At 39.7% G+C, this 12,243-nt stretch overlaps 1 protein-coding gene across 8 annotated transcripts in view; it reads right to left on the reverse strand.

Annotated features, from left to right (window-relative positions):
- The window catches only part of PRPF39 (pre-mRNA processing factor 39), a 28,272-nt gene extending 18,808 nt beyond the window's left edge, over positions 1 to 9,464 (reverse strand). For 2 of the 8 annotated variants that reach the window (XM_084793715.1, XM_084793713.1), the window contains exons 1-2: positions 1,178 to 1,640; positions 643 to 768 (exon numbers count right to left, since the gene is read on the reverse strand). In XM_084793715.1, coding sequence (XP_084649841.1) covers positions 643 to 768; positions 1,178 to 1,495 — 444 coding nt within the window. In that variant the 5' untranslated portion in view covers positions 1,496 to 1,640. Of the gene's footprint in view, positions 1 to 126; positions 771 to 1,177; positions 1,641 to 9,308 lie in introns of those variants that run through there. The other 6 variants (XM_084793714.1, XM_084793718.1, XM_084793719.1 and 3 more) reach the window with 6 other exon arrangements.
- Positions 9,465 to 12,243: the final 2,779 nt, after the last annotated feature.

Genomic DNA, 12,243 nt, shown 5'->3' on the forward strand with positions numbered 1-12,243 from the left:
AAGAAGAAAACAGTAAACTGTACCTCAAATATTTAATTATTTCTTAAAAGAGAGGCAACACTGTGTTATCCGGTGAACCTTAGAAATACTAAGTACTGGAATTTTGTTTAAATAATCTACCATTACCATTTGGGTGGAGGTTGGATAGAACATGGCAATGTTCTGATCCCCACGTGCAGAGTCTTGATCTTCAAAGCGCAGCAGTCCCTGCATTCTGACCGGGTTGTGTGGGCAGGCTTTGGGTTACAGACCATAGGGCACAGACCCATTAGAGCATCAATGACAGCGTCTGACCAAAAATGCAATAAGACGTAGCAAATGTGACTAGCAAACCAACTATATTGTTTGGAAAATGAGAAATAAATGTGAGAGAAAAGCCCTGCCCTACTTGTTAAGCTGCAGTGTAATACAGAGGCTTGCACTGCAAAGCTTGACAAACTGTAGAGGTTTAACGCACCTGCCAACAAAGAGAGAAAATATTAGCTACAAATGCCACAATAGTGACAAATGAAAATAAAATACCCTATAAAAAATGTTTGATCACAAATGGTAGGTACTGCCAGCCAGAAAAAAAGAATCTGTTTTGTTATTAATTGGCTTACAGTACCTAACAGAGAAAACTTTATTCATTGATGTACGCACCTCATCTGATTGTTTAATGTTGTCATGTCGCTTTTCAAGGTCTGCATACTTTTTCCAGTAGCCATAGCAATACGGGTAGTGTATGAAAAATTTGTCAAATGCTTTCCTGGCAGCCATCAAGTGATTCTAATGAAAATAAAATAAACATGTTTAAGCATCCTAGAAGTTTTTGTTAAAGAAAGAGTAAGTACTAAACTTTGTCAAACAGCAGGGTAGCTTATTTTTTTTTCCAAGCTGGGGATCAAAGCCAGGCTCTAGCCGGCGCCAGGCCAGCGTGCTCCATCTCGCTGAACTGCACTCCCACATGCCCACACACAAACTTCAATTATTATGTAACATTCAACACCGTGTCCTCTGACTCTTCACAATACATAAATGCTATGTCATTTTTAAAACTAAAATATATGCTTCTAGTATTATTAATTTTAACCTAAAGATTTAAAGAGGTTAACTTTCATTACAAAACAGAAAGGCTTGAATTGATACTGCTTATTATTCTGTCCCTCTTACATACACCATTTAAATAGTTACTAACCTCCTGTTCTACGTACTGAAGCAAATATACCCAGCCTGTAAAATCCTGAGGATTAGTTTCCACTGTTTTCCAAAACTTTTCAAACTCTGGAGGAAAGTTTCCTTCTGCTTCTGTCACTGGAAGGTCCACAGCATTTGCCATTTCATTTTCTTCTGTAGATGCATGCACACTGGGAGAGCCATCAGGTGACTGTTCCATCTCCGTAACGTTCATAATCTCAGTACTAAAATCTGGATGCTCTACTACTACTACCTCTGTACTGTTGCCTGTGCTGACATTATCAGAGTTTCTGTACTCATCCATGTGAGAATTTTGCATAGCTATTTATTTGGTCTTCAGTTAATGATCTGCAGAAACACACACACACACAAAAGAAAAACAGTTTCCAAATGCTATAAATGTATTTGTTATGGCCAACCCCCCCTTTTTTTTACTTTAGGTTTTTTTTTTTGGTTTTTTTTGGGTTTTTTTTTTTGGTTTTTTTTTTTTGTGCCTGCAGGCATGTATGTATACCACGTGCATGCCTAGTCTCCAAGGTCAGAATGCTGGATCCCCTAGAACTGGAATTACAAATAATTATGAGCTACCAAGTAGGGGCCAGGAACTAAATCTGGATCTTCTCTGAGAGCAGCAAGTGCTTTCAAACAATGACCCATCTCTCCAACTCCACACTTTATAAAGCCCTGTCTGCCTACTAAAAACATAAGAGGACAATCAGTACATTTTATTGATTTATCTGTCTACAAAACCCAGAAATTCTACTGATAATAACTATCAGTTTTCCTGTCTTCCAAGTACCTGAAATTATAAGCATGTTCCACAAGGCCCAACACACCTGATAAAGTTCAAGTCTGCCCAATCTTTTGATCTTGTAACAGTCCATTATTATCCACAAAGACAATGCCAGAGAACTGCACAACTGAGTTAACACTTCCCCCAATTTAAGTCACACAATGTTTTGAGTAAGTCTACTATTTTGTGTTAACCTGCATTCATAGCTATCTCCAGACACATATGGTCTGGGAGACCATAGTCTAGATATACACTAGCAAAAACAGTTATGAAATAGCATTGAAAATATGGTTTTATGGTTGAGTGTCACTATAACATGAAGAACTATATTAAATGATCACAGAAATAGGAGGGTTGAGAATCACTGTGTTAGAAACTTGCAATTGTCATTTAATTTTTTTTGGCTAATCGTGATTGACTATTTCATAGAGAAGTTGTTTAAAGAAACGGTCAAATTTGAACAAGAATAAAATGAATGGCAGAAGTATACTAGCTAATACTGTCCTTTTTAAATCAGAAAAGCAAAATCTTTACAGAACTCTACAGCATTTATGGCCTCTTAATCCCTTAAACAGAATTAGGTAAAATGCTGCTTTGAACAAAGTGACAATTTTATAAGGAAATAAAGTAAGAGGAATAGCAGATCTATATTTTTTTCTGTTGATCCAAAAGTTCTAATCAGTACTTGACCATATTTTTACACAGGTATGTATCAGAATATATGTATATGCACCATATGCATGCAGGTGTCTGAGACCAGAAAGGGCACTGAATAGTCTGACACTGGTTTCAGACAACTGAGCCACTGAATATGGGTGCTAGGAACCAAAACTGGCTCCTTTACAAGAGCAGCTGACCCTCTTAACTATCTCTCTAACTCACACGAGTAACTTTTTCTTCCTTTGAATTATTTAGAGAAAATAGTTAAAGTACAATTTGATTAGCCCTATTTTTTTCTAAGATTTATTTATTTATTATTATGTATACAGAGTTCTGCCTGCGTGTACACCTTCAGGCCAGAGGAGGGTATCAGATCACATTATAGATGGTTGTGAGCCATCATGTGGTTGCTGGGAATTGAACTCATGACCTCCAGAAGAGCAGACAGTGCTCTTAACCTCTGAGCCATCTCTCCAGGCCTGATTAGCCCTATTATATGCTCCAGGATCACTGGGGTGTGAACCAAGGAAATCTCTTTTAAATACTTATTTGTTGGCTTTTATGGGGCACTAAAACTTAAAACTGTCTTTGTAAATTACAGTAAAACCCAGATTTCTACAAAAGCTGTCATGAAACCAGAAAAAGAAATTTAAAAAGCAGCAAGGTATCCCATTTTCTCTAAAATATCAAAATTATATAATTTCTCCCCTAATTCAGTTAAGTAATTGCAGATAAACAAAACACTACATCACTCACACCAATTTTGTTGAGAAAATAATTTATATCAATTAGCGCAACTTTTAGGACTTTTACTTTTAATAATGGGGGAGGGATTGTGCCCATGTGAGTGAGGTGCCAACTGTGTCCAGAAAAGGACGTTGGCTTCCTTGAAGCTGGAGCTGCAGGTGGTTGTGAGCCACCTAACTTGGGTGACGGAAGCTGAACTACGGTCCTCACAAAGAACTCTCTCCAGTCTCCCAAGTTATTCCAACACATTCTTTCCAATGTGTTCATTAACTACTATCAAATATTTACTCTCAACCACATCTAACAAAGGAGCAAATGGTACAAAACACCTTTTAAAAGGAAGGACAAACAAGTAACTCAGTACTCTGGCACCCTGGAGGTTCAAGGAAGATAAGCTAGGCACTCTCTTTAAAAAGTTAAACAAGCCGGGCATGGTGGTGCACACCTTTAATCCCAGCACTCAGGAGGCAGAGGCAGGCGGATCGCTGTGAGTTCGGGGCCAGCCTGGTCTACAAAGCGAGTCCAGGATGGCCAAGGCTACACAGAGAAACCCTATCTCGATAACAACCAAAAGTAAAACAAAACTAACAGAGTCAAAGGACAACCTAGGGCTGGAGAGATGGCTCAGAGGTTAAGAGCACTGAATGCTCTTCCAAAGGTCCTGAGTTCAATTTTGAGCAACTACATGGTGGCTCAAACCATCTATGTGATCTGGTGCCTCTTCTGGCATGCACATGTACATGCAGCAGAACACTGTATGCATAATAAATAAATAAATCTTAAAAAAAAAAAAAAGACAACCTACATAACAGGAGAAAATATTACATGTCTTATATCTAATAAGGGATTGATAGTTAATACAACTCAACAAAAAATTATCAAAACAACACAATTAAGAAATAATTTTTAATTACATTATTAATTCATATGTATGTACATGTCACTTCATCAACGTGGAGGTCAGAGGACAATTTTTGGACGCTGTTTCTCTCTTTCCAACATAAGGGTTCTGGGAACTGAATTCAAATTGTCAGGCTTAATATCATGTGTCTTTTATCTTCTGAACCATTTCACTGGTCCAAGAATGTGGAGTTTTGCTTTTTAATAAAAATACAACCAAATAAATCTGAATTCTGGGAACAATGAAACAAAAGGAGATAATCTCACTTTTAATTTGATTCCTCACTTTGATAGTTGTTTTGAGACACCATCTCCTTGCATAAGCCAAGGTTGGCTTCAAGATATGCTTGCTTCTCCCTCAGACTGCCAAGTACCAGCATCACTGGCATTTACCACCATGCTTATGTATCTTTACAACACCTTTATACAAAGGCTGAAATACATTACCATATTTGTTTCCATGTGTTCTCACAATGTATTAAGACCATAAGTAATCAAGTGTGATTTCTTTTCCCCACTCCCCCACCACTATCAAGATCACACTTTAAAGTCACCTGTCATCTCCTGGTCACAATGGATATAGAAGGATCTCAGCTTCTATCAAAGGGCAATTCAACAATTCATAATCTAGGTAATTCCTCCTACTTATATTTTAAAGAATTTTGCTTTTAGAGCGTACACAAACACATGCACAGAGTTTTGCTTTCCAAATTATCTACTTAGCTTCTTTTTAAAAGTGTATTCATCTGTGAGAGGTAGCACACGCCTGTAATCCCAGTGCTCAGAAAGCAGAGGCAGGTGGATCGCTGTAAGTTCAAGGCCAGCATGGTCTACAAAGCAAGTCCAGGACAGCCTAGGATACACAGAGAAACCCTGTCTCAAAAAACAAAACCAAAAAAAGAGAAAAAAGTGTATTCATAGCCGGGCAGTGGTGGCACATGCCTTTAATCCAAGCACTGAGGAAGCAGAGGAAAGCAAATCTCTTTGAGTTCTCGGTCTACAGAGCAAGTTCCTGGACAGCCAGAGCTACATAGAGAAACCCTGTCTCAAAAAAAAACCAAAACCAAACAAACAAATAAATGTGTATTTGCTTACTTCCACTAAACATTTAAAATATAAGTAATAGTAAAATATAAAAGACTTGACTTCCCAAACAAATTCTTTGTTAAATACCACTTTCCTGTTTTTAAGGATGGAAATACTAGTATTTTTTTTAACATTAAATAACTTGTCAAGTTTATATTAAGATCTATAATTCAACCCCATGCTAACACAAAACTTTTTGCTCCACAATCCCTCACTGCTTTCAAATTATTAACAGCCTATTCATTCTTCTGGGACAATTTAAACATCACTTCCTAAAAAACGTTCCTATACTTTCAAATCAGTTAGGTAATGGCTAATGAGACAACTCCACAGTACTCTGTCCTGTTCTTTTGAGCCCAAATTTGTTCAATGTTGAAGTTCCCTACAAGATTACAAAATTCATTGTTTTCTTTCAGACAGAGTTCCACTGTATATCCCTGGCTAGCCTGGAACTCACTATGTAAGCCAGATCGCCTCAAATTTGGATACTCTTGCTTCAGCTTCCCCAGACCAGGGGTTAAAGGTGTGGGCACTACACACAGCTAAAATTACATTTCTTAAAAGGTAAAAATAAGATCTGTCAAAATATAACTGTTTATAGAGGCCCAGTATACACAAAATTCACTGAATGTTAAATAATGCCAGAGTCCTTAAGTCTTCCATACTAAAACTTGGCATGCTACTCTGATAATGTTAGAGGCCAACAGAACTAAACCAGCAGAGCCTCATTTATTTAATCAATTTTGTAATAGTTACTTAATCTAACTTCATCTACAAAACAATCATACAATTTTATACCTTACTATAACATTTACCTCCCTTTCTGGTTTACAGAGGTGGCTCAGTAGTTAAGAGTGGTGTTCTTGAGCAGTGCATGGTGGCACACGCCTGTAATCCCAGCATTTGGGAGGCAGAGACAGGTGGGTCTTCGTGAGTTAGAGGCCAGCCTAGTCTACAAAGTAAGTCCAGGACAGTCAAGGCTACACAGAGAAACTTGTCTCAAAAAAGAAAAAATAAGAGTGCTGTTCTTCCAAAGAATGCGTAGTTCAGTTCCCAGTACCCATGCTGAGTGGCTCAAAACCACCTAACTGCAGCTTCAGGGGCTGATATCCTCTTCTGGCCTCCAAGATCGCCCAAGTGCACACTAACACACCCAGATAATGTTAAAATGAAAATGAAAATCTTTAAAACTGAATTTCTTGGGCTGGAGAGATGGCTCAGCAGTTAAGAGCAATGGCTACTCTTCCAGATAACTTGGTTTTTGTTCCCGGCACTCACATGTCTTACAACCACCTGCAACTCCAGTTCAAGGGCACCTTACACCCTCTTCTGATTTCTAAAGGCACTAAGCACAATTGTAGAGAAAGAAAGGAAGGAAAGAAGAAAGAAAAGCATGCAAGCAAAAACATTTATATACATAAAATATTAGAAAAATTATCTCTTCATACACATTGCTATTGTAATAATTATCATCTCTCCTATACACCAGTGTTTTTTCAAACTAAAGACTACTTTAAGCTGGCTTTTGCTTTTTTATATAGAAAAACAGAAACAGAAAACATCCTAGTCAGGCGGGTATGGCATCACAAACCTCTAACCTCAGCCTTTGGAAAGAGATGTAGGATGAGCAAGAGCTCTACACTGGGTTACACAGGAAGGCCCTGGCTGAAAAACATAATCAACTATAGTCTCAGTACCCAGGGTGACTAGACTGTTAAATAAATTCCAGCCAGATTGAGCTATATAAAAGAAACTGTACTGGAGTTAGAGAGATGGCTCAATTGTTTACAGTATCTGCTGTTTTCCTGGTGGCTATTCATAACTTCCTGGAACTCCATCCAGGGGTATCCCACACATCTGGCCTCCATAGTCATGTGCAGTGACATGAACATACCACCATACAGACATGTACATACACACACACAGGAAAAGGTAAGGGCATATGCTGAGATATACATACAATTCAAATCATACACACACACACACACACACACACACACACACTCACTTTCTATTTTGGGTTCAGTAAAAAAAAAACAACACTGCAACTACTAGATAAGCAACTCTTACTAGATTATGAAATTTAGGGAAAAGGGACTTTGTTTTGCTCAATGTTGTATCTCTAGAAACCCTTGAACAAATAACATATTCAATCCTAAACCTTTATACAATATTCTTCCTTATCACCATTTCAGGAGCTCATTAAACTTTTCCTGTGTGAGTCTTGGCAATATACTATTCCTCAAACTAACAAAATTCTTCCTTTTCACAGTTCACACTACTGTATATTTTCTTAAACTATGACATTTCCTTATAAAATTATAATAAGCATGGCAGACTTAAATATGTGAGGTAAAAAAAAACTAAGTATATATTACATGGAAACAGTTCTTCTATATTGAAAATTAACACTAATTTTTATTTGGGGCCAATTAAACACTTCCATAACAGTCAGTATGCTATTTAAAAAAAAATAATGATGTAAATGATGTAAATTCATTAAATGTGGTACATTAGACCTAATAACTTTTTTCTGATGCTTTACATACCTCCTATTACCAAAGAGGTACATAAAACACTATACATCATTCATTGACTGTTACCATAACCAAGTAGGTAATATACTTAAGCTGAAGTCATTAGTTAACTAGCTAGCTGCCTTTACAATCCACAAATTACTCCATGTCTCAGCCACAGATGAGTCATCTGAATACCTAGGCTGTGAGAAGAAAAGAGGTTATTATAGCAAGTGGTTTTGGCAACCGGTTTTTAGAGACTAAGTAGGATGTTCACAGACAAATCTTGTTTCCTCATTTTAAACAATTATGTCCCAGAAACTATATATTTACAACGTCTGCATACTCTTCAGAGCTTAGGTCTTACACAGAACTCTTAACATACAACAGAAGATTCTGCTCTTTTAAAATAACACAAATCCAAATGTTATAACGACATACAAAGTCTTTTTTTCTCAATTCAACTCTAAGATACAAATAGTACTAAATACTGAGTCTTAAAAAAAAAAAAATGGGGGTCCTGTGAGATGGCACAACACCTAAAGGCACTAGCTGCCAAATTTTTAACTCTAGAATGAGATGATAAACATGAGAGGGGTTAGGGACTTAACAGCTGTTGCTTATTTTTCTCAAAAGGCCTAAAAGGCTGCCTTAAATCCCAACCTCACAGAACTTCGTATTTTCTTGGGTACGAAACGCACATTCTTGGCGTGACCCTTCCTAGCAGCTGAAAATTTTGGAAATATTTCAGAACAGATTAGTTTAGTTTTCTAGTGTTAAGTTCTTGAACCTTATCCATACCAAACCAAAAGGGGACATGTGAATCGGTATAAAGCTACAGGCTGACTGCATCATTACCTAATAATACCTTAAACAGTAGTGTGTGTTTCCAGTAGTAAATATTAACTTTAAGACAGTACGGGCTCCTGATCAGGAAAGGTAAAAAAAAAAAAAAAAATCTATGTAAGTAGATTGTTTTAAAAAGATTCTACTAGGCTCTTCCATGCGCCGCCCCCACCCCCACCCCTCCGCAAATGCTCTCTTGCGCTACCAGTTTTGCAATGGCTAATGCTTCGGCCCTCCGAGCCCTTCCACTTCCCGTCGTCCCAGCCACGCTGCTTCTCAGATCCAGGAGAGCAGGGAACTCAGCCTCAACCCCGAGCGGGTTCGCAGAGCCAGGCGGAAGCTCCCTCCTCGCCCATGCCGCCGCACCGCTCAGGAGAAGCGCGGCTCGAGGCGCGGCCCCCAGCCCTGCTCTTCCCAACAGGTGGGGACCGGGACGGAAAGGCGCGGCCCGGCGCCAGGCGCACGCCAGGCCTGGAGCCCGACGAGCGGGCGAGGCCGCCGCCCGCTGCGGCCTGAGGCGGAGCAGGCCCCTCGCGTCTCGCCGCCTCCCCTGCCGCCCGCCTCAGGGCGACCGCACCAGCTAACTCACGATGGACGTTGCCGGGTGCCATGAGCCGAAGCCTGGGCTAAGCTCGCCAAAGATGGGTCTCCCAACGCCTCAGTCCACGGAGCTACCTCAGCTGCCGCCACCGCCGCCGCCGCCGCCGCCGCCGCCTCTGCCTCTTCAGGCACACACCGCGCATGCGCAAAGCGGAGCAGTCACGTGGTGAGCGCGACATAGGCCCCGCCCTCTGTGGTCAGCAGCAGTCGCCCGCCGCTCTTGGCTCACAGGCGGGAGTTATGCTGCCTACCTTCAGTTTCCAAGAAAACATGTAAAATATTGTTATTCCTTTCCTAACGTCCCAAGCTTTAACCATAAAAGTTTTTCATGAAGTAGCCAGAAATTCAGCCTAAAACCTCCAAACCTCAAGACACTTTGGGCTAATTCGAGGCTGAGAAACCTATGCTATAAAGTTTTCCTCAGGGAAAAAGAGAGGCAGCTTTCTGTTGACGATCTTAGCAGCCCTCTTCAGTTGTCTGTACCCTAGTCCCTACCTTTAAACACCCTTTTAAAATCCAACCTTGTCCGGGTAAGACTATAACAATTGAATGAGCAACTGCTTACATTATCACTCACCAATCTCCTGTCTGGGGCTCAATAAAATCACAACTGCCTTTTAGCCCTTCCCTCTAAAATTGGTGTCCAGATTTTGTTTTTTAAGATGGTTGTAACTATGTTAGCTATAAATCACCTCAACTGCTTCTCTGCTCCCAAATAAACAACTCCTCCCTAGATTGGGCATTTCATTTCCATTGAATGGTCAGTTTTTCCTTTGCTTCTTCTTTGAGCAGTTTTTGGAGTCTCTATCGGATCAGCAGCTTTTAAATGTATTCCATCAGAAGGGGCAGACGAGGGGGCATTTTTTTTTAAGGTGTATTTATTTTTATTTGTCTGTTTGCCTGAGTGGTTGTACTTGGACCACATGCTTGCAGTTCCTGTGCCCAGAAGAGGGCAGTCTTTAATAATCACACCAACTTTCTCACTATTTTGTCTTCCTCCAGACTCCCCTTAATTCACAGCTCTAGAGTGCTTAAGTATTCCTTGTGATTTGCCTAAAATGTGTTCCTCACCACTGAAAACATAAATTACTCAGGCATCATGGTGCGTGCTTATAATCACACTTGGGAGTAGCAGAAAAAGATCAGAAGTTTGAGGTAATGTCCAACTACATGAGATTGAGGTGAGCCTAGGTTACAGGAGACTCAAAAGAGTAGCAACAAGAAGCTGGGCTTGGTGGTGCATGCCTTTAATCCCAGCAGAGGCAGAGGCAGGCAGATGGCTGCAAGTTCAAGGCCAGCCTGGTCTACAAATTGAGTCCAGAACAGCCAAGGCTACACAGAGAAACCCTGTCTCAAAAAACCAAAAAAGAGCCGGGCGGTGGTGGTGGTGCACGCCTTTAATCCCAGCACTCAGGCGGCAGAGGCAGAGGCAGGCAGATCGCTGTGAGTTCAAGGCCAGCCTGGTCTACAAAGTGAGTCCAGGACAGCCAAGGCTACACAGAAAAACTCTGTCTTGAAAAACCAAACCAAACCAAACAAACAAAAAACAAAAGCAACAACAAAAAGGAAACCATTTTAAAGACTGATTGAGCCATTCATTGTTTACCTAAAAATAGTCTATCAAAATTCTAAGCATTACGAAGAAAAAGTGTTAGACCAAAATACTGTGATTCATGATCTCGTGGTTCTCAACTTTCCTAATGCTGTAATCCTTTGATACAGTTCCTCATGTTGCTGCTTCATAACTGTAATTTTGCTATTGTTATGAATCTTAATGCAAATATCTGTGCTTTCAGATGTTCTTAGGCAACCCCTGTGAAAGGGGTTTTCTGCAACTCACAGGTCGTAGGTCTACTGGCATCTGTACGTGTTTAAAGTCAACTGATTTTAGAAGCTAAGAACAAAGAGATCTAAACAGGAAAGGGGTTATTTAATACCGAATATATTTACTCTTCCTGATCAAGTCTACATCAGCCATTGTGTCTCTCTGGAGAATAACCCTTACACACTTGTCAGTAAATTCCCTTGCTCCTGTTGGATCTGGCCACTTGTCCTTGTCTGCATGGCATGAAGGAGTGAAGCTGGGGAATTCATTTCCCCTTCTCTGTTTAGGGCTCTTAGGTCTGATCAAAGTGTTTCTTTCCGTATCAGCTGCTACTGCGCTCACATCCCAGGTTTCCGTAGAGCCTGCCTTTGCAAGCACTAACTTCTCAAATCCTCATTTTGGTATTCCATCTACTTCTTTTGAAGATCTAGACTGGTAAAAAGCCAAAATGGATCTTTGGGGACTATTCAATACCAGGTTTCTTTTTTATGCTTTCAAAACACAGTACTGCCCTATGACGTCAAAGTCCTGTGATCTCTGCATTCCAAAGACCTATTCTTTCTCTTTCTTTCATGTTTTCTTTCCTTTCCAAGCATATCATGAGATTCATAGATAGTAAAGTGGTTCTATGGCAAATTAACATATCCATCATTTTACATGGGTTCCCTTGGTGTCTGTGTACATATAGGGCAGAAGCAAGTTAAGTATATTCATTCAACAGGGACCCCAAATACTTTTAATAGACTATTTAACACAGGACTATTAACTACAGCCCTTCTGTTGCAAGTTAGCTATCTCCATGTACTCCTGATATGTATCTACTAACTCATATTTTCGGTCCTATCATAGCCTCTGTTTTCCTAACTGCAATTCCACTCTGCTTTATTCTCTATTATTGCATCTTCGGGCTGTTTTGTTTTGTTTTGTTTTTTGTTCTGTAGTGTGAGATCATGCTGTATTTTCCTTTTTCAGTCTGGCTTACTTCTCTTAGCATGATGCTCCAAGTTCAGCCATTTCTTTTTCTTTTCTTTTTTTTTTTTTTTCCATTTCCAAGTTTTCATTTTTTTTTTAAAAGATTTATTTTGTATACAGCA

The sequence above is a fragment of the Acomys minous genome (assembly GCF_964271855.1).
Source record: "Acomys minous genome assembly, chromosome: 8".
Classification (NCBI taxonomy): Eukaryota; Metazoa; Chordata; class Mammalia; order Rodentia; family Muridae; genus Acomys; species Acomys minous.